General features: G+C 42.1%; 1 protein-coding gene across 1 annotated transcript in view; it reads left to right on the top strand.

The window, feature by feature from the left end:
- Positions 1-21,071, top strand: part of LOC137625794 (metaxin-2-like) — a 63,313-nt gene that overhangs the window by 40,397 nt on the left and 1,845 nt on the right. The window contains exons 3-6 of the mRNA XM_068356681.1: positions 2,255-2,331; positions 13,120-13,212; positions 20,133-20,297; positions 20,567-20,643. Coding sequence (XP_068212782.1) covers positions 2,255-2,331; positions 13,120-13,212; positions 20,133-20,297; positions 20,567-20,643 — 412 coding nt within the window. The remainder of the gene's footprint in view (positions 1-2,254; positions 2,332-13,119; positions 13,213-20,132; positions 20,298-20,566; positions 20,644-21,071) is intronic.

Genomic DNA, 21,071 nt, shown 5'->3' with positions numbered 1-21,071 from the left:
CTAATCCAGTAAAAATGAGGGCCCACTGTATGGGATTTGTTTTAGCCAATACTGTGCCACTAATCCAGGAAAAATGAGGGCCCACTGTATGTGATTGGTTTTAGCCAATACTGTGCCACTAATCCAGGAAAAATGAGGGCCCACTGTATGTGATTGATTTTAGTCAATACTGTGCCACTAATCCAGGAAAAATGAGGGCCCACTGTATGTGATTGGTTTTAGCCAATACTGTGCCACTAATCCAGGAAAAATGAGGGCCCACTGTATGTGATTGGTTTTAGCCAATACTGTGCCACTAATCCAGGAAAAATGAGGGCCCACTGTATGTGATTGGTTTTAGCCAATACTGTGCCACTAATCCAGGAAAAATGAGGGCCCACTGTATGTGATTGATTTTAGCCAATACTGTGCCACTAATCCAGTAAAAATGAGGGCCCACTGTATGGGACTTGTTTTAGCCAATACTGTGCCACTAATCCAGTAAAAATGAAGGCCCACTGTATGTGATTGATTTTAGCCAATACTGTGCCACTAATCCAGGAAAAATGAGGGCCCACTGTATGTGATTGGTTTTAGCCAATACTGTGCCACTAATCCAGGAAAAATGAGGGCCCACTGTATGTGATTGGTTTTAGCCAATACTGTGCCACTAATCCAGGAAAAATGAGGGCCCACTGTATGTGATTGGTTTTAGCCAATACTGTGCCACTAATCCAGGAAAAATGAGGGCCCACTGTATGTGATTGATTTTAGCCAATACTGTGCCACTAATCCAGGAAAAATGAGGGCCCACTGTATGTGATTGGTTTTAGCCAATACTGTGCCACTAATCCAGGAAAAATGAGGGCCCACTGTATGTGATTGGTTTTAGCCAATACTGTGCCACTAATCCAGGAAAAATGAGGGCCCACTGTATGTGATTGGTTTTAGCCAATACTGTGCCACTAATCCAGGAAAAATGAGGGCCCACTGTATGTGATTGGTTTTAGCCAATACTGTGCCACTAATCCAGGAAAAATGAGGGCCCACTGTATGTGATTGGTTTTAGCCAATACTGTGCCACTAATCCAGGAAAAATGAGGGCCCACTGTATGTGATTGATTTTAGCCAATACTGTGCCACTAATCCAGGAAAAATGAGGGCCCACTGTATGTGATTGGTTTTAGCCAATACTGTGCCACTAATCCAGTAAAATGAGGGCCCACTGTATGTGATTGATTTTAGCCAATACTGTGCCACTAATCCAGGAAAAATGAGGGCCCACTGTATGTGATTGGTTTTAGCCAATACTGTGCCACTAATCCAGGAAAAATGAGGGCCCACTGTATGTGATTGATTTTAGCCAATACTGTGCCACTAATCCAGTAAAAATGAGGGCCCACTGTATGGGACTTGTTTTAGCCAATACTGTGCCACTAATCCAGTAAAAATGAGGGCCCACTGTATGTGATTGGTTTTAGCCAATACTGTGCCACTAATCCAGTAAAAATGAGGGCCCACTGTATGTGATTGGTTTTAGCCAATACTGTGCCACTAATCCAGGAAAAATGAGGGCCCACTGTATGTGATTGGTTTTAGCCAATACTGTGCCACTAATCCAGGAAAAATGAGGGCCCACTGTATGTGATTGGTTTTAGCCAATACTGTGCCACTAATCCAGGAAAAATGAGGGCCCACTGTATGTGATTGGTTTTAGCCAATACTGTGCCACTAATCCAGGAAAAATGAGGGCCCACTGTATGTGATTGGTTTTAGCCAATACTGTGCCACTAATCCAGGAAAAATGAGGGCCCACTGTATGTGATTGGTTTTAGCCAATACTGTGCCACTAATCCAGGAAAAATGAGGGCCCACTGTATGTGATTGGTTTTAGCCAATACTGTGCCACTAATCCAGGAAAAATGAGGGCCCACTGTATGTGATTGATTTTAGTCAATACTGTGCCACTAATCCAGTAAAAACAATGGCCCACGGGATGTGATTGATTTTAGCTGGTACACTGCCACTAATCCAGTACAGTTTTGTACAATTATGTGAAACTCAGGATATGAAACAAACCACATTTTCTGTTTATAAATGTTGAAGAAGTTGCACTCAATTGAGGCAGAGAAGGAATGATTGTATTTCCATTGTATTCTAAGTATAATTTTTAATATATATAAATCATTGTTAAAGTACTTAAATTCTTTACTCTTAAACAAGGTAGAATGAGGTATTCCTTCCCCAATATCTATTTTGTTCTCATTTTTTGCAGGTCGAGTGCCATTCATAAAAGCTGGGGCATTTGTAGTAGCTGAGCTTGATCCAATTGTAGCGTTTGTGTCAAATAAGGTATGTGCTTCCTTTTGATCTTGGATTGGTTATCTCTAATACATCTTGTCTTGGGTTATAGTGGATTGCGATGTGCTAATAGTTTTAGATGCAGAAAACTGTAAAGGGTAGTACTTTTATGTCACTAAGAGCATTGTATCGTTTGTTAAGTGTACAGTAGTTTTAATTTCATTCTGAACCACAAATTATTAACTTGATTAGCTAACAGTTTTTATACATTTTCTCTTTTAATATTTTACTTAATTGAGGGTAGACAAATTTGGGCTTTAAAGCCCAGCACTGGGACTTCTGAAGCCATTCAGTGGCTAAGTACAACTGGGGAAAAAAGAAAAAAACTTGTTACTTCATGAAGTTAAAAGAGGTTAGACAGCAAAATGGAAGAAAGGAAAGAAGGACAGAGGTAAAGTAGAATATAAAAGAAGTGCAGCATGGTACAACTGCCCCCCCCCCCCCATGGGGTTGTAAGCATTCATCAATCTACTTGTTACTCTGTTCTCTCGTGCCTCATGAAAAATTTATAGTTATTTATTGCAGCAGACATTTGTATTTTGTTACTTGGATATATGATATATATTTCATATTTAGTTGTTTTCATAGTGAATTATAACTATTTATTGTATACTTATGATAACCTAAGTGGTTATTGCATTTAGTATTTGTAATTTATTCATAATTTTGCCCTCCTTTTGTTAGCTATAGGGTAGGTAATAAGCAGATATCAGAATCTTAATAGTAAACCACATAAGATTATAATATATACAGTATACATCCTGTGGTCTTTCAATCGGCAGGAAATAAGGCACAGTACTGCTTATGAAGTTGAGGAGTTTCTGAATAGGTGTGACCTTAAAATGATTCATTTATGGTAAGGAAGCTGGAAATTGATAGAGAAGGTTGGGACATATGATTTGAAAAGGAGAGGAACATTTATTCATAAATATGGAAGTGACTTGAGATAACAATCAAGATAAAAGACTCAGAAGTTGCCGAAAAGCATAAATCAAGACATAGACTATCTGGGCATAAAGTACACAAGATAGAAGAAGGTTGAGTCCTCATACACAGAGCAAGTCAAAGTAGAACTTGGCATAAAAACAGTAATTAAAGAAAGAACACAATATCAATCTTTAGGTTTGTTCTATCTCATTGGCTCTACCCAGGGGTATTGAAGTCCTCTCGTTTGAATGAATCTAAAGCCGAGTTTCCCAACTTTGAGTGATCTCCTCGGACTCACAATAGTTTCTGGTCCCTTTACATTTTAAAGGATTGCAAGAGCCTATAATTTCCATCTTCACAACCTTCTGTAGATGGCTTTACCAAACCCTAGAAGCAGACCAAAGTATTTTGTATTGTAGTAGGTTGGCCAAGGCACCAGCTGCCCGTTGAGATACTAAAGATTAGAGTTATTGGGTCCTTTGACTGGCCAGACAGTATTACACTGGTTTCATCTCTCTGGTTATGGCTTATCTTTCCTTTGCTTACACATACACTGAATAGTCTGGCTTATTCTTTCCATATTCTCCATTGTCCTCATACACCTGACAACACTGAGATTACCAAACAATTCCTCTTCACCCAAGGTGTTAAATATTGCACTGTATTTGTTCAATGGCTACTTTCCTCTTGTCAAGGGTAGAAGAGACTCTTAGCTATGATAAGCAGCTTTTCTTGGAGCAGGACACTCCAAATCAAACCTTAGCCTCTGTACCATGGTCTTCCACTGTCTTGGGGTAGAGTTCTCTTGCTTTAGGCTGTACCAACTGTGTCACACAATCGTACATAGTTCATTTTGTGTATATATTGTTTGTTTCTTCGCTCTCCCCTCGCACTAAAAAGAACCTGAAAAAACATGTCTGTTTTTCTCAGCAGTAACGGTGTCAATTTTAAACATGAAAATTCGTGTTGCCTTGAGATTTTGTATATAAAGGTGTGTTCTGTAATAAACTCACTCAGTTGCTTTCACCCTGTCTTTGAGTCACAACCCTTCTCTTGTCACCGTCACATTGGTGACCCCGGAGTGACTCCCCTTCGTTACTATGACGCCATCAACGCATACCTTCTGCAGAAGTACTCGCCGTCACCAGCCGCCCGTATAGGAAAGTTTCTTCAGCTCTCTCAACAACCATTGGGGTACCAAAGGGCTTCGCTCACCCTCGCAAAAATGACCAGTATCACTCGCCTGCAACCTACCGCAGACGGCTCTCCTCGTGAGGTGAACCTACTTCATGTCCTTGGGGTAGGCCATTTACCCGAACTGTACGCGCTGCCATACCCGATGTCGATAGTTTACCCATAAAGGACTTTATGACCAAAGCCGACGCCCTTATGGACAGCCACATCATGACCTTCAAAACCTCCATCAATGCCTCCACTCCTGACGGAGAGGACACTTATTCAACTTCAACCGAAGCTGACGCGAATGCCGTAGGACACACACGCCTATGAATGCCGTAGGACACACTCGCCTACCCCGTGTCGAGCTGGAGCGGCAACAAAGCCACCCATCATCCACCACTCGCTCGTGCCCCAACCAACGACTTCTACAGCCACTCACTGCCGTTAATCGGCGCAGTTTTTACTACTACCTCTCCAGATTCAGGGCACCTATTTAACATATTCAGTATGTCATTTTAAAGGGGGGAGCCATGTACCCACCGTGTGTCACACGATTGTACATAGTTCATTTTGTGTATATATTGCTTGTATCTTCGCTCTCCCCTCGCACTAAAAAGAAACTGAAAAAACATGTTTGTTTTTCTCAGCGGTAACGGTGTCAATTTTAAACATGAAAATTCTTATTGCCTTGAGCTTTTGTATATAAAGGAGAGTGTTGTATAATAAACTCACTCAGTTGCTTGCACCCTGTCTTCGAGTCACAACCTTCTCTCGGCCCGTCACAGGTTACACTATTCCATCTTATTTCTCTTCCCCTGGTTTTTCCAAAGTTTTTCAAGTTATGAAAGATCTATTTTAATGTTGCTACAGTTCTTAAAATATTTTAATTGTTCATTAGTTCTCGGGTATTTTATTTATTTCCTATTTTCCTTTCCTCATTGGGCTATAGTTCCCAGTTGTAGCCCTTGGGCTTATATCATCCTGCTTTCTTAACTATGGTTCTAGCTTAGCTAGTAATAATAATAATAGGATCTCTAATAGTCATCGAGATTTCTTCAGGTAAAGTGATAACATACAGTACCTTATTGTAGAGTTACCATCATTCATTTTATGGTATTTTTAGGATTATTGAGGGAGCTACTGTTGGGTTAGTGCTATCCCTGATATTGATCTTAACCTTTACCATTGATTGCATGGTAACTTGTTTGGTCTTTCTGTGACATGGTACATATTATTCAACATATGAAAGAACATTAGAAATAAGAAAAACTTGATTTTCCTCATTCCTGGTTTCCTGAGGCTAAACTAACTTGTTTAGCCTTTGGATGTCGTGAAATTAAAGCCCTTGATGAAATGGAGGTGTACAGTAGACCCAAATGGTATATTTCCTTTGTTTTTGATAAAATTGCAGATTTCTTAGCTCCAAAGTTATCTGTTAATTTGCACAAGTTAACAAGAAGAGGAGAATTGGTAATGTTACTCCACCATTTAAATGTACTGTATTTGTGGTAACTCAAGTTTAACTGACTACCGCCCAATTTCCATAACTCCCATATTATCTGAAGTTTGTGAACATCATTTGGCAAAATGGCTAAACAGGTTTGCTGAAGGTAATTATCTGTTCCCTAGTTTGCAATTTTGTTTTCGTAAAGGCCTTGGAGCGGATGATACCCTTCTTACAATCTCCAGTGTTGTACAGAAATTCCTTGATTGTGGTTAGGAGGTTTGTATGATTGGCTTTGATTTTAGTGCTGCCTTTGACCGTGTTAATCATGAGGCCCTTGTTTTCAAACTCAAACAGTTGGGAATGGGTGGGTCTTTTATTAACATCATTATTTAATCTTTAAGTAATAGATCACATAGAGTTGTTGTTGATGGGGACCATAGTGAGTATAGGGATGTGATATCTGCTGTTCCTCAGGGTAGTGTTTCAGGATGCCAGAAAACCTCAAATCAATCTATCAATCAATCAGGGTAGTGTTCTTGACCCATTACTTTTCATACTATATACACATGACATGTGGTTTGGCCTAGAAAACAAGCTTGTTGCATATTCACATGATGCTGCTCTATTTGCATCAATTCCATCTGCTGAATGTAGATCTGGGATTGCTGAATCCCTTAATAGAGATCTAGCTAAAATTAGTGCATGGTGCAAATTATGGGGCATGAAGTTGAATCCAAACAAAACTCAAAGTATGATTGTAAGTAGGTCAAGGACAGTTGATTCTCAACATCTGGATCTCAGCATTGATAATGTTTTTTTTAACTGTATGACTTCTAAAATTTTAGGTGTGATTGTCAACAGCGTTTACTTTTGAGAAACACATTAGGTCTGTCTTCTTTAATTTCACAAAAACTTGTCTTATTGAGGGTCTTGTAAGATTTTTGGTGATCAATCTATTCTGAAGAAGAGTTTTAATTCTTTCATGCTACCTTGTTTTGAGTATAATTCTCCTGTTTGCTCTTCAGCTGCTAGTTCCTATCTTAATATGCTGGATAGGAACTTATGGTCTAATAAATTTCTTATTCCTGATCTAGATGATGTTCTCTGACAGTGTCGTTCAATTAATTCATTATGAATGTTGTATAAGATTTTTCTTAATTCTGACCATTCTTTACATTCAGATCTTCCCTGTCTATACCGTCCAGTTCGTAATACTTTGCATGCAGTTAATTCTAATAGTCAAGCCTTCTCCAACATGAGGCACAATACTACACTGTATTCTAGGAGTTTTATTCCAGCTGTGATGAAGTTGTGGAATGATCTTCCGAATTGGGTAATTGAATCGGTAGAACTTCAAAAGTTCATACTTGCAGCAAATGTTTTTATGTTGAACAGGCTGACATAAGTCTTTTTAAAGTTTATATTTAAAAGATTCATTTTAATGTTACTGTTCTTATAATATTTTATTTTGATTGTTTATTACTTCTCATAGTTTATTTATTTCCTTATTTCCTTTCCTCATTGGGCTATTTTTCCCTGTTGGAGCCCTTATGCTTATAGCATTCTGCTGTTCAAACTAGGGTTGTAGCTTAGCTTGTAATAATTATAATAATAATTTACTAGAACACCAGATATGTTCAAGAATATTTCAAGCTTCCAATCCTACACAGAAAGGTGATGAGCTTTGACTTGACCAAAGTGAAAGTTAATTTTGCCAACACAAATACAAACCTTTCATTCATTACTATGGATATAGATGTTAATGCAAGCTGGCATACAGCTGTAAAATTTAAAGGTGTCAACAACCATTCATGTAGTTACCAGTGGTAGCAGGGAGAAACAGCAGCCTCTGCTCACTCATACCTTCTTCACTTTGACCTTAGCCATGGTTGAAGACAGATGTTTCCTTCCACATTCACTGGCTATGGCAAATGAAACTTTTACTCTTGGGATTTATTCCTTGATTTGGAGACCTAATTAGCATCAGGACTCCATTAACTCTTTACTTTGATTAGAGGTGAACAACTGTTGCCAGGGGCCATTAACTCTACTTTGATTAGAGGTGAACAACTGTTGCCAGGGGCCATTAACTCTTTACTTTGATTAGAGGTGAACAACTGTTGCCAGGGGCCATTAACTCTTTACTTTGATTAGAGGTGAACAACTGTTGCCAGGGGCTTGCTTTTACTGGTTTGAATTTAAATGTCTGGGAAGTCATAGGATCAGAAAACCTCTGGAGAGGAAATATGTTCCGTCTGTGTACGCCAATCTGTCGGCAAACACACGAGCATCTTGTGTCCTAGAGATTGCTGTTAATTCAATGTTTCAGCCATGCTTATTCGAAGCAGTTGCTTAACGACCACTCTCCTGACTTGTTCTGCAATCACTTAGAAGGTTCTCTTTTTAAGCGAATTCTCGACGGCGTCAGGCACTCGAGTGGAAGTTAGCCTTTCACTTTTTCTCCCTCTGAGCCTGCCGACCCTTCAGGGATTTTGGCAGACACAGTCGCTAGCACGACTTGCTGCCCTAGCTTGGTAGTTTATCTATTAGGGTAGCTCAGAAGCATTCTCCTGTTTCTGATGACATAAAAGGTGAAAGCTGGCTTAATGCAAGCAATCTCTCACCTCCTCACGACGTGATTCAAGTGCCAGAAGTTATTGTATTTCTTTTCAGTTGAGAGTTTTGTTTAATACAAACGATCTCTTGAACCCTTGTGAGCCAAACTTGTGATGTGATTCCTGTATCGTAGCCTCCAAGGGGAAAGTTTCCTTTTATCTGAAAGTTTTGCTTAAAGTAAGTGATCTCTCAATTCTTCACAATGCGATTCAGGTGCTAGCAAGTCTGAGTCATGGTGCCAAAGGTGAAAGCTAGCCTTTCACCGGAGAGGTTTACTTTAAACAAGCAATCTCTCAACATCTTGAAATCCTGGATCGCAGCGCAAGGGTGAAAATTTTCTTTCACCTAAGTTTTGCTTGTACTGTACTAGCTATCTCTTACCTCATAGCAACGAGATTCAGGCTCTAGCGAGCTTGGATCGCAACCCCAAGGTGAAAGCTACTTTTCACCTGAGATATTTGCTTGAATCAAGCGATCTTTCATACCTCACGATGTGGGCTCCCATGCGATTCAGTGTTACGACAAGATTCAGTCTCACAGGTAGTCTGGATCACTTTGGCAAAGGTGAAAATCTACCTGAGAGTATTGCTTGGAGCAAGCGGTCTATCACTGCTTGTGACCCAGGCTCACAGTGTGCTTGGATCCTAGCACCAATGGTGAAACCTATCCTTTCACCTGTGTTTGGGTTGTAACAAGCAATCTGAATATTGTGAGATCCAGCCTCACGACGCTATCAGGATCGAAGCATGATCACAGCGAGCCTGGATCACACAGTTGTCTCTCCTCATGCCCCTCTGAACTTGCTCTCCTGTTGGCATATCACGATCCTGTATGGGCTAGAAATTCTGTCGTGTTGGGAACTTGGTGTTCACTTAAATGATCGGAGAGCTTCACTTAACACTCAAGGTGGTTGTTTGGCTTTCCTGTGTGCTTGCTCTCCCTTGAATGCTCTTTGAGCTGGTGATTGTCTTATTAGGCCCCCTATGTGCATAAAGCAGTTAAGAATATAGAGCAAGTGATTTATTTACTGCTTGTGCACGGGCATCACTCACACCGACGAGTTTAAGGTTATGTTTTCTTATCGAGAAACTTGTTTGCCTGCGATAGTTAATTGTATGCGTGTGTACCTTATCCGGTGTTCACATTTTATGAGTGTTTATGGAAATAAATTCCTTTGAGAGCTAGACTCTGCTGTAAGGTGAGAGTTAAAGTTTTCTGTTTAGTCTCCCTGCAAATGTATTTGCTAGCATCATGGTTTTAAGTTTGCTTGTTCATATAATTGCAATCCTTTTGATGTGGCAGGTTTTAGGATTTGTTCCTACCTACAGTATAATACAGTCCTTTGACCTTTCATTGGATTATGACTTCAATGAAGCTGGAATGGCTGTTAAACTTTATAATGAGGTAAACATAGTTGCCTGTTGGGTAGTGGGTAAGACACACCCACCCGACAGATGGAGCTTCCCTTACTTTTTCTTCGGCTGCGGCAGTTTACTGAAGTCCCTCCGCATGTCCTGCTTTGGCTGTTTTATGTTTTTCTGAGTGTTTAGTTACCTTGCTGTTGTTATGTGAAGTTGGTTTATTTGGCAAACATGTGACTTTACTATGATAAGCCTGGCCAAAGATGCAGCAGTCATCTCCTGTGACGAGTGTAGGGAGTGGCCTCCTGTGCAGTGAGTGGAGTACTTGAAGAAGAAGTGAAAGTATAAGATGGATTCATCAGCATTGGACTTGGCAATGCCCAAACTGAAGCTGAAGAAATTCTAGCTCTGTCTCTCCTTGGATTTCCTCTCGGGACGAGACCTCCATAGGAATTTGCAAGGGCAGGGTAGTCCTAGCCATGCACTCTGGTAATTCATTGAGTGAGACAGCAGTATTGCTTTCAACTAACATAGGTAATACACCACTATCTCTTAACTACTTCCAACACTACGATGGCTGTTTACAAACTCCTCCTAGAAGGGCCAAGATCTTGGTATGCTGTGACCTGCCTGGGGTATTGAAGGTGTCCATCATCTGAGAAGCTTCTGGAGGTACCAGCTTTTAGGTCCCAAAAGACTAACCTGCCTGCTCCCTCTTCTTTGGCTGTTCCACGTGTAGAGGAGGGACATAGTATAGAGGTCATTGGTGTGTCCTTGCCTGCTACAGGAGAGGATCCTTCTTCATCTGCTACAGAGGTAATTGTCATCAGCTCGGAAATTCTGGACTTCTATGAAGAGGGATCTGATGTGCGTGCTCTCCCCTTCAACCAATCAGTCTCAACTCTCTGAAGTGTCAGTCTGGTTTATTTACCAGTGTCAAGTCTCAGGAGAAATAAGGTGCAACCACTGGTGATCTCGCAACCTCTCCTATCCATGGATGTTCCTTGGATGCTTCGGTTACAGCTCCATGCATATGAACATTAACAAGCAGACAAACTTTGAAGGTTGACGGGAGATATCTGCCACAGATGTTGAGTACTCCAATTGTTCCTCTTTCTCCCCTGAGGAACAAGAACTTTCCTCATGTGTATGCACGAAGGTAGATCACGATTCTCAACTTCCACCTTCTCCATGAGACTACACAAGATATACGAGCACCACGATCGCCTCCACACACAAGAGTGTACTCTGCTCTCTCTCAAGCATTTGCTATATGAACCCTTGAGGATAGCGTCAGATAGGGATCTTGTGTGTAGAGATCTCACACATGACTTTTTCTCCTTGCGTTGGCCTTGGCAAAGAGAGTAGGGGAACTGCACGGTATCTCGACTGCTGAGTCATTCTGAAGAATAGAAAAAGGTCTTGTTTTTCATTTGACCTGATGTTTGTGGTCAAGACCAAAATCCGAAAGCACACAATCCAAGTTTTTTTCCATCCTCCCTCCAATATGCAACTAGCAATTATGATGGTATACTTTTCTGTCCTGTGTGGGTGCTAGGCCCCTCTACCCCGAGAGAATTGAATGTTACCGACAATCACACCAGAGGCTGTTCCTTAGTGAGAGGGTGAAAAAGCCAATTTCCAAGAATGCACTTTTGTTGTGGCTTTGTGACACCATCCAAAAAAATGCAGATGGAGTGCTACCTCACAAAGTCGGAGATATAGGTTCGACCATCTGTGGTGCAAGTGCAGAAAGAAGGAATCTGTTCATTGGCCACTGATTGTGGGAGTATACCCATAAAGCCCTGGACGCGTTCTCCATGGGACCCGCGGTATCTGCTCAACAAGTTGTGCAGTGAGCTTAACTCCCTCACATGACATGAAGCATCTCGCTATAATATAACAGTTGCAATGTAAGACTAGGTTTGAAAGGTAAGAATGACGTTGTTTTACCTTTCTTCTTCCTCACTCATAGGGTGCAACAGTCATGCAGTTATATTGCCTAGGTAGCTAGGAGGTTGGCAATAGGCATATTGACATCGCCCGGGCCCAATTAACAAGCCAATTTGGTTTTAGGGAATTCCGTCCTTATAAGGATGAGTCTCATATTAGAGCCCAAGGGTTTGTAACACGTGGTGGAACGAATAATTAATTTTAGGTTTATTTTGTGTTTTTCCTAATAATGCAAATCCGAGACCTTCAAGATACACTACCCAACTCAACCACCCAGCTAATCATAGATCAAAGGGAGGGCTGCTTGTTAAAGAGTAATGACCATTCCAGCTTTGCATAAGTCATACTCCAATTAAAGGACAAAGGTTTGTATTTTTAGGCAAAATACAAATTACTGTATTTCCCGTGTCATAAGACGCACCCTTTTTACTGAAATATTCCCCCAAAAATCACCCTGTGTCTCAACACTAAGAAAAAGTTGCATAGAGGAGTTTTGACAACCCCCAAATACCCAACTAATGACATACAAGCACTAACACTCACTAGACATAAAACATAAACCTACAATCATCATTCATATGTAATAAACTAATTTATTTTTATATTGCACTTCATATAATGAAGTACAGTAGCAAATTATTTGTTTGTATTGGTCATCAGCTGATGACTCACCAACTCGCTTCTGCAAGCAACATGCCAACTAGTGGTCTCGTAGCAGACGACGCTATGGCATATTAACTGTTTATGCAGTATATATCTATTTTCTAGTATTTTGTTGATATTTTGTAATAAAGCAATATTTTGATGATGACTTTGTTGCCTGAGTTCCGAAATAATACAAACAGATAGTTGCTGAATACGACCTTGGTAAAAAAACTTCTCTGTTAGTTTAGTGCAGTATTACCAAGTTAGCAGAAAAGTAACTAAACCTCAGAGTCACATATACAGTAGCAAAAGTATTCCATCTAAAAGAATTTCTAGATTTATTTGATCTATAATTACATTTTGTGTGAAAATTTGTAGGCTATAAGAGGAATTTGAGAAATATTACTGGAATTTTACTTCTTTGCCAAAATTGATTAAGAACATTTGGGAACACTGATTTCTTGTAAACAAGACTTGAACAACAAATACTAATGATTGAAAGTGTAGTTGTGGAAACTACGACTGGTTTAGTGGTTTCTTATATGAATATGTAACAAACTTTGTACTGTATTTTACTTGTATAATTACCTCGTAATTAGATGGTTCCTCTTTAGACTGGTTTGAATTATTTTTATCTTGTTCTTTCCAAAGGGCGTGTCTTTAACCGAGGGCCTGGACACAACTCAGAAAGCAGATATGCGTGCTTACATGTCTCTGGTTAGCAATGTGCTGGCAAATGCAGAGGTAATATATAAGGTTTTAACAAAAAAATATCCCAGATATACAAATTTTAAATTTTCAGTTCTATGTTTGACCAAAATTTCTGCAAAACTAATTCGATAATATGATATGATTATGTAGTAAAATGCAATGCATAAAATACAAATCCTTACACTTAATATATTGAGTTTTAAATATTTAACTTAGCCGGTGAATATATAATAGCTGCAACTCTGCGGCTCGACAGAAAACACACTCAAAAAACTCGCGAGCGATCGCTATGAAGGTTGCGGGTGTGCCCACCAGCGCCAACTGTCGGCCAGATACCACTCTTGCATGTAAACAAACCCTTCAATTCTTCTCTGTCGACGTTGACGACAAGACGTATTCATACTCGCTGTAGAACCTGGAGTTTTCTCATCATATTTGGTGAAGTACTTTATTTTGGTTTGAGCTTTCGCAGTGCAGGTGTTTTTCCTCAACATAAACTCTTGAACTCTTTATTGAATCGGATTATTTGTTGATGACTTAGATTGTTTTTGGAATTTTCTTTGACTAATTCAAAATGGCTGACCCTTCTCAAGTACCTAGATTTCGAAAGTGTAATGCTAGGGACTGTAATAGGCGTCTTCCAAAGGCTTCTCTCGACCCACATTCTATTTGTTCCAATTGTCGGGGTAAAACCTGTCAATTGGGAGATCGGTGTGAGGAATGTGTGGGCCTTTCGGAATTCGATTGGCTCGAATACGATAAATATGCACGTAGATTAGAGAGAGATAGGGTAAGGAGAAGTTCATCTAGGTCTGTAGATTTTTCCTCTCCACATGCCCCTGAACCTAATCCTTCCCCTGTAGTGGTTGTTCCTAACCCCCCTTCTAGCACTCAGGAACCGTCTATGCAAGACATGTTACGTGCTATTCATGCCTTGGGGGAGAGAGTTGAAGCGTTAGCAACTGATCGTAATCAACTCATGGCTGACGTGAAGGAACTTAAGTGTCATAGTGCCACGGCGGAAAGTGGGAAAGTGATTAGTGCGCAAAGTGTTGTGAACAGTGTTGTGACCGAGGGTTCGTCTGTTCGTGCCTGTCGTTCACCTAGTCCGGGACCTCTTGCAAGCTCCCAAGCCCAGGGGAGAAGTAATATCGTACGACTTATGGGTTCGAGAGGCCTTGATCAGCGAACAGACGTTCCCTCTTTGGTATCAGGCGTATCTCACCAAGATCGCCCCTACCATAAGACGAGAGAGCCCATTTTTACCTCGTCTTCCGAAGGCTTTTCACGCAAGAAACCGTGGAGCAAGGTTTCTAGGCCTCTTAAACGGAAGTCGGTCCCTTCAGGACAGGTCCAACGTCCTGGATGTAGTCATTGGGACAGTTCGGACCCGTTGCAGTCATCGGATGACTGCTCGCCGCCTAAGCAAGGCAAAGTTGTGCCGTCTCAGACGCTAACCCCGTCGGTTACCGCACCCATTCCTGTGGACCCAAAATGGGTTATACTGCAGGACATGCAGTCTAAGCTTGCGTCCCTTATGGAAGACTACAATGCCGATAAGGTTTCCGTTGAGCCTAGCCGTTTATCTCATCGAGATCCTGGCCTTCAGCCACCCAAACGTTCTGTTGTGCGACTTGTTGACGCTGGTGTAGCCAAGTCACGTCAAGCGGTTGGGGTAGTACCACACTCGATGCGATCTCGTGTGGATTTTCAGCCGCATTTGGACGTTAGGCAACTTGCTGATGCGCCTGGTGATGTTCAGGACGTTCGCCAACCATCGGAGTTGACTTGTTTTGACGCTGAGCGTCAACTTCCGCAACCGAGAGTTGTTTTGACTGCGCAGACTAGGCGGTCTAAGCATTCTCGGGTGGACGCTGTGCGTCCTCACGCACCTGTTGTTGTTGACAGTTCTCAGACTGTCAAGCAGTTACAGGACGCTGCGTCCTGCTCCGCCACTTATGGACCAGTGCGGGTGGACGCTGCGTGTCAAGCATTGCCAACCCCTTTGCTTGTTTCTCATCAGTTGTCAGATGAGGAACTTTCGGATGAGGACGTTGCTGACCCTCAGCCTGAGGATCATCCTTCAGATATTGATGAACCTAGAGCAGTTCCGCCATCTATGGACTTTAAGAAAGTCATGCTCATTTTTAAAGAGTTGTTTCCCGAACACTTTATCTCTGTGGCTCCTCGTTCGCCGCCGTCTGAGTTTGTTTTAGGCGTACCTGCTGACATGCCAGCCTTTACAAAACTTGTACTCTCTCGCTCGTCCAAGAGAGCTTTACGGCTGCTAGGCGATTGGTTGGAAACCAAGAGGAGTTTAGGGAAGACGGCCTTTGCCTTCCCCCCATCTAAACTCTCGTCTAGATCGAGCGTCTGGTATGCCACGGGAGAAGTTCTCGGCTTGGGAGTCCCTGACTCTGCCCAGGGCGACTTCTCAAGCCTTGTAGACTCTCCCCGCCGCCTAGCCATGAGACGTTCGAAGATTAGTTGGTCGTCTTCAGACCTTGACCATCTACTTAAAGGCATTTTTAGAGCTTTTGAAGTTTTCAACTTCCTTGACTGGTGTTTGGGAGCCTTGAGTAGGAAAATCTCATCTGCCGATAGAGATGTCTCCTTACTCATTATGCCCTGCATGGATAAAGCCATCCGCGATGGATCCAATGAGCTCTCCTCCTCGTTTACTTCAGGAGTCCTTAAGAAGCGAGAGTCTTTTTGCTCTTTTCTGCCGGCAGGAGTGACTCCCGGTCAACGATCTGAGCTACTCTTTGCCCCTTTATCGAAGTTTTTGTTCCCTGAACTTTTGGTTAAGGAAGTTTTTGTTCCCTGAACTTTTGGTTAAGGACATAGCTTTGTCATTCGTGCAGAAGGACACCCATGACTTGGTAGCGTCCTCTGCTCGCAAAGGGACTCCTTCGACTTCCTTTTCCGCTAGACCTAGGATAGACACTCCAGCGTCCAGGTTTATTCCGCCCTTTCGTGGCAGAGCCCCCGGCAGGGGAATTACTCGTGCCGAAGGAAAGAGAGGAAAGAGGAAAGGAGCCAAGTCCTCACGTGGCAGAGTCTGACTGCCCGCAGCTTCAGACAGCAGTAGGTGCCAGACTCAAGAACTTCTGGCGAGCCTGGGAGAAGAGAGGCGCAGATCAACAGTCTGTGAGGTTGCTCAGAGAGGGGTACAAAATTCCATTTGTACACAAACCTCCTCTAGCGACTTCCTCCCAAGTACCGAGAGGAAGCAAAGAGACAAGCCCTGAAACTAGAAGTGTCTCTTTTGCTAGAGAAGGGAGCGGTGGTCAAAGTCTCGGACCTTCAATCACCAGGGTTTTACAACCGTCTCTTCCTAGTACCGAAGAAGACAGGAGGTTGGAGACCGGTGCTAGACGTCAGTGCTCTGAACGTCTTTGTCACGAAGACAAAGTTCACTATGGAGACCACGAAATCAGTCTTAGCAGCGGTCAGAAGGGGAGACTGGATGGTCTCTCTCGACCTAAGAGACGCATACTTCCACATCCCCATTCACTCAGATTCCCAACCTTTTCTGAGGTTTGTGTTCGACAATGTGGTGTACCAGTTTCGGGCCCTGTGCTTTGGCCTAAGTCCTGCTCCTCTCGTGTTTACGAGGCTTATGAGGAATGTGGCAAAATTCCTCCATTTATCGGGTATCCGAGCCTCCCTTTACTTGGACGACTGGCTTCTCAGAGCCTCGTCCAGTCATCGCTGTCTGAAGGATCTCAATTGGACATTGGATCTGACCAAGGAATTGGGACTTTTGGTCAACATGGAAAAGTCCCAGCTGATTCCATCCCAAACTATACTGTATTTAGGGATGGAGATTCGCAGTCCAGTTTTTCGGGCTTTTCCGTCTGCCCCCCGAATAGATCAAGCCCTGCTCGTAATCCAAAGGATGTTGAAGAGAGAACGTTGCTCAGTCAGGAATTGGATGAGTCTAGTAGGAACTCTATCATCCCTGGAGCAGTTTGTCTCGCTAGGAAGGCTACACCTCCGACCTCTACAATTCCATCTAGCTTTTCACTGGAAAAAGGACAAGACGCTAGAGGCGGTCTCAATCCCGATTTCCGAAACAGTAAAGGCTTGCCTGAATTGGTGGAAAGACAATATCAGTCTAAGAGAGGGACTTACTCTAGCAGTTCAGAAACCAAACCACGTTCTATTCTCAGACGCATCGGATTTGGGTTGGGGTGCGACACTGGACGGTCGGGAATGCTCAGGTCTGTGGACCTCAAGTCAGAGGAGCATGCACATCAACGGCAAGGAGCTTTTGGCAGTCCACCTGGCCTTGATGAGCTTCGAGAGTCTCCTTCGAGACAAAGTGGTGGAGATCAACTCGGACAATACCACAGCCTTGGCTTACATTTCCAAGCAAGGAGGCACCCACTCCCTGACACTGTACGAGATCGCAAGGGACCTGCTCATTTGGTCAAGAGATCGAGGCATCTCCCTGGTAACGAGGTTTATCCAGGGCGACTTGAACGTTCTAGCAGATTGCCTCAGTCGGAGGGGTCAGGTAATTCCTACAGAATGGACCCTCCACAAGGACGTGTGCAAGAGGCTTTGGGCGACTTGGGGTCAACCCACCATAGACCTCTTTGCAACCTCGATGACCAAGAGGCTTCCAATCTATTGCTCTCCAGTCCCAGACCCAGCAGCAATACATATAGACGCCTTTCTCCTAGATTGGTCTCACCTAGACCTATATGCATTCCCACCATTCAAGATTGTCAACAAGGTACTGCAGAAATTCGCCTCTCACGAAGGGACAAGGTTGACGTTAGTTGCTCCCCTCTGGCCCGCGAGAGAATGGTTCACCGAGGTACTTCGATGGCTGGTAGACTTTCCAAGAAGTCTTCCTCTAAGAGTAGACCTGTTACGTCAGCCCCACGTAAAGAAGGTACACCAAGGCCTCCACGCTCTTCGTCTGACTGCCTTCAGACTATCGAAAGACTCTCGAGAGCTAGAGGCTTTTCGAAGGAGGCAGCCAGTGCGATTGCAAGAGCGAGGAGAGCTTCTACCATTAGAGTTTACCAATCGAAGTGGGAAATCTTCCGAGACTGGTGCAAGTCAGTATCTGTATCCTCGTCCAGTACCTCTGTAGCCCAAATCGCTGATTTTCTCTTATACCTGAGAAGAGTTCGCTCCCTTTCAGCTCCCACGATCAAGGGCTACAGGAGCATGTTGGCTTCGGTCTTTCCGCATAGAGGCTTAGATCTTTCCAACAATAAAGATCTACAAGATCTCCTTAAGTCTTTTGAGACCTCTAAGGAACGTCGTTTGGCTACTCCTGGATGGAACTTAGACGTGGTCCTAAGGTTCCTCATGTCAGACAGGTTTGAGCCTTTACATTCAGCCTCCCTGAAGGATCTCACTCTTAAGACTCTTTTCCTGGTGTGCTTGGCCTCGGCTAAAAGAGTCAGTGAGCTTCATGCCTTCAGCAAGAACATCGGTTTTTCGACAGAAAAAGCCACTTGTTCTCTTCAACTTGGTTTCCTGGCCAAGAATGAACTGCCTTCTCGCCCTTGGCCTAAATCTTTTGATATTCCTAGCTTATCAGAGATCGTAGGCAACGAACTAGAGAGAGTATTATGTCCCGTTAGAGCTCTTAAGTTCTATTTAGCTCGTACTAAGCCTTTACGAGGTAAATCTGAAGCGTTATGGTGTTCGGTTAAGAAACCATCCTTACCTATGTCAAAGAATGCTTTGTCATATTTTATCAGATTTTTAATACGAGAAGCCCATTCCCACTTGAGTAAGGAAGACCGATGTTTGCTTAAGGTTAAGACGCACAAGATTAGAGCTATAGCAACTTCCGTGGCCTTTAAGCAAAATAGATCTCTGCAAAGTATAATGGACGCGACCTTTTGGAGAAGCAAGTCAGTGTTCGCGTCATTTTACTTGAAAGATGTCCAGATTCTTTACGAGGACTGCTACACACTGGGTCCATTCGTAGCAGCGAGTGCAGTAGTGGGTGAGGGTTCAACCACTACACTTCCCTAATTCCAATATCCTTTTAATCTGTCTCTTGAAATGTTTTTAATATTATTTTATGGGTTGTTCGGAAGGCTAAGAAGCCTTTCGCATCCTGGTTGATTTGGCGGGTGGTCAAATGTCATTTCTTGAGAGCGCCCAGATTAGGGGTTTGATGAGGTCCTGTTGTATGGGTTGCAGCCCTTGATACTTCAGCTCCTGGGAGTCTGTCAGCATCCTAAGAGGATCGCTGGGCTCCGTGAGGAAGACAGACTTACAAGGCAGAGTAATCGTCTAAGTCAACTTCCTTACCAGGTACCTATATATTTTGGTTTTGTTATATTGATAACTGTCAAAAAGAAAAAACTCTTAGCTTATACGCTGTAAACTTAATTAACTCTGGTCTCTACCCACCGCCTTGGGTGTGAATCAGCTATTATATATTCACCGGCTAAGTTAAATATTTAAAAATGATATTTTAATTATAAAATAAATTTTTGAATATACTTACCCGGTGAATATATAAATTAAATGACCCTCCCTTCCTCCCCAATAGAGACGCAGCAGGACGAGAAGAATTGAAGGGTTTGTTTACATGCAAGAGAAGTATCTGGCCGACAGTTGGCGCTGGTGGGCACACCTGCAACCTTCATAGCGATCGCTCGCGAGTTTTTTGAGTGTGTTTTCTATCGAGCCGCAGAGTTGCAGCTATTAAATATTCACCGGGTAAGTATATTCAAAAATTTATTTTATAATTAAAATATCATTTTGTTAACTTCTGTCATTTTTGATTCTTGATGCTTTGTCAGGACAGTAATTCAGTTTTGAGTTTGTGATAGTTCGTACTGTATAGACATTCTGTACTGATGAAAATTGCTTGCTTTTCCTCGTTAAATGATCTTGGAGGTCTCATCTATAATGCTTGCCTATAGATTCTGAATAAGGGTAATAAAGTGGTATTCTTAATTTTGTAGCTTTACATATCCTGGATTGACCAAGTAACGTACGAAGACGTGACGAGGCCAAGATACGGGTCTGTCTATCCATGGCCAATCAATCGAATCTTGACTCATCAGAAACGAAATCAAGTTTTGCGACGATTACGGGTCTTGGGGTGGAAACAGAAGACGCTGGAAGAAGTGAGTACAAATATCTTATTTATAATTGTTGCTACAAGAAATTATTCTTCTTGATTTTCAAGTTAACTATATATTTGCAGAAGTTTTGATGTATTTATTTTATAGTATCTTTAAACTAGAAATTATGGATATTTTGTTTTAGAAAAGGTTAGTTGTTGATAAATATTAGATATCTATGGGTCTGTTATATCCAAAAGTTTCGTAATCATCATTATCCATTATCGTATGAAAATATTGAAAATAAAGAATAACTCTGTTCTACTTTAAAGGTGTACCAGGAAGTTGAACACTGTTGCAGTGCCCTTTCAGAACGCTTGGACAATCAGGAATTCTTCTTTGGGAACAGGTAATATATACAGTATGATGGTTTTGAGTAATCAATAGTGTAGTATTCCATTCAAATTAAAAGAGCATTAGCTGAATAGTCTGGCATATTCTTTACAGATTCTCCTCTGTCCTCATACACCTGACAACACTGAGATTGCCAAATAATTCTTCCTCACCCAAGGGGTTAACTACTGCATTTTAATTTTTCAGTGGCTACTTTCCTCTTGGTAAGGGTAGAAGAGACTCTTTAGCAGCTCTTCTAGGAGAAGGACACTCCAAAATCAAACCATTGTTCTCTAGTCTTGGGTAGTGCCATAGCCTCTGTACCATGGTCTTCCACTGTCTTGGGTTAGAGTTCTCTTGCTTGAGGGTACACTCGGGCACACTGTTCTATCTAGTTTCTCTTCCTCTTGTTTTTTTAAAGTTTTTTTATAGTTTATATAGGAA

This window comes from Palaemon carinicauda, chromosome 32 (assembly GCF_036898095.1).
Source record: "Palaemon carinicauda isolate YSFRI2023 chromosome 32, ASM3689809v2, whole genome shotgun sequence".
Lineage (NCBI taxonomy): Eukaryota > Metazoa > Arthropoda > Malacostraca > Decapoda > Palaemonidae > Palaemon > Palaemon carinicauda.
This window is presented reverse-complemented; position numbering and strand designations above follow the sequence as displayed.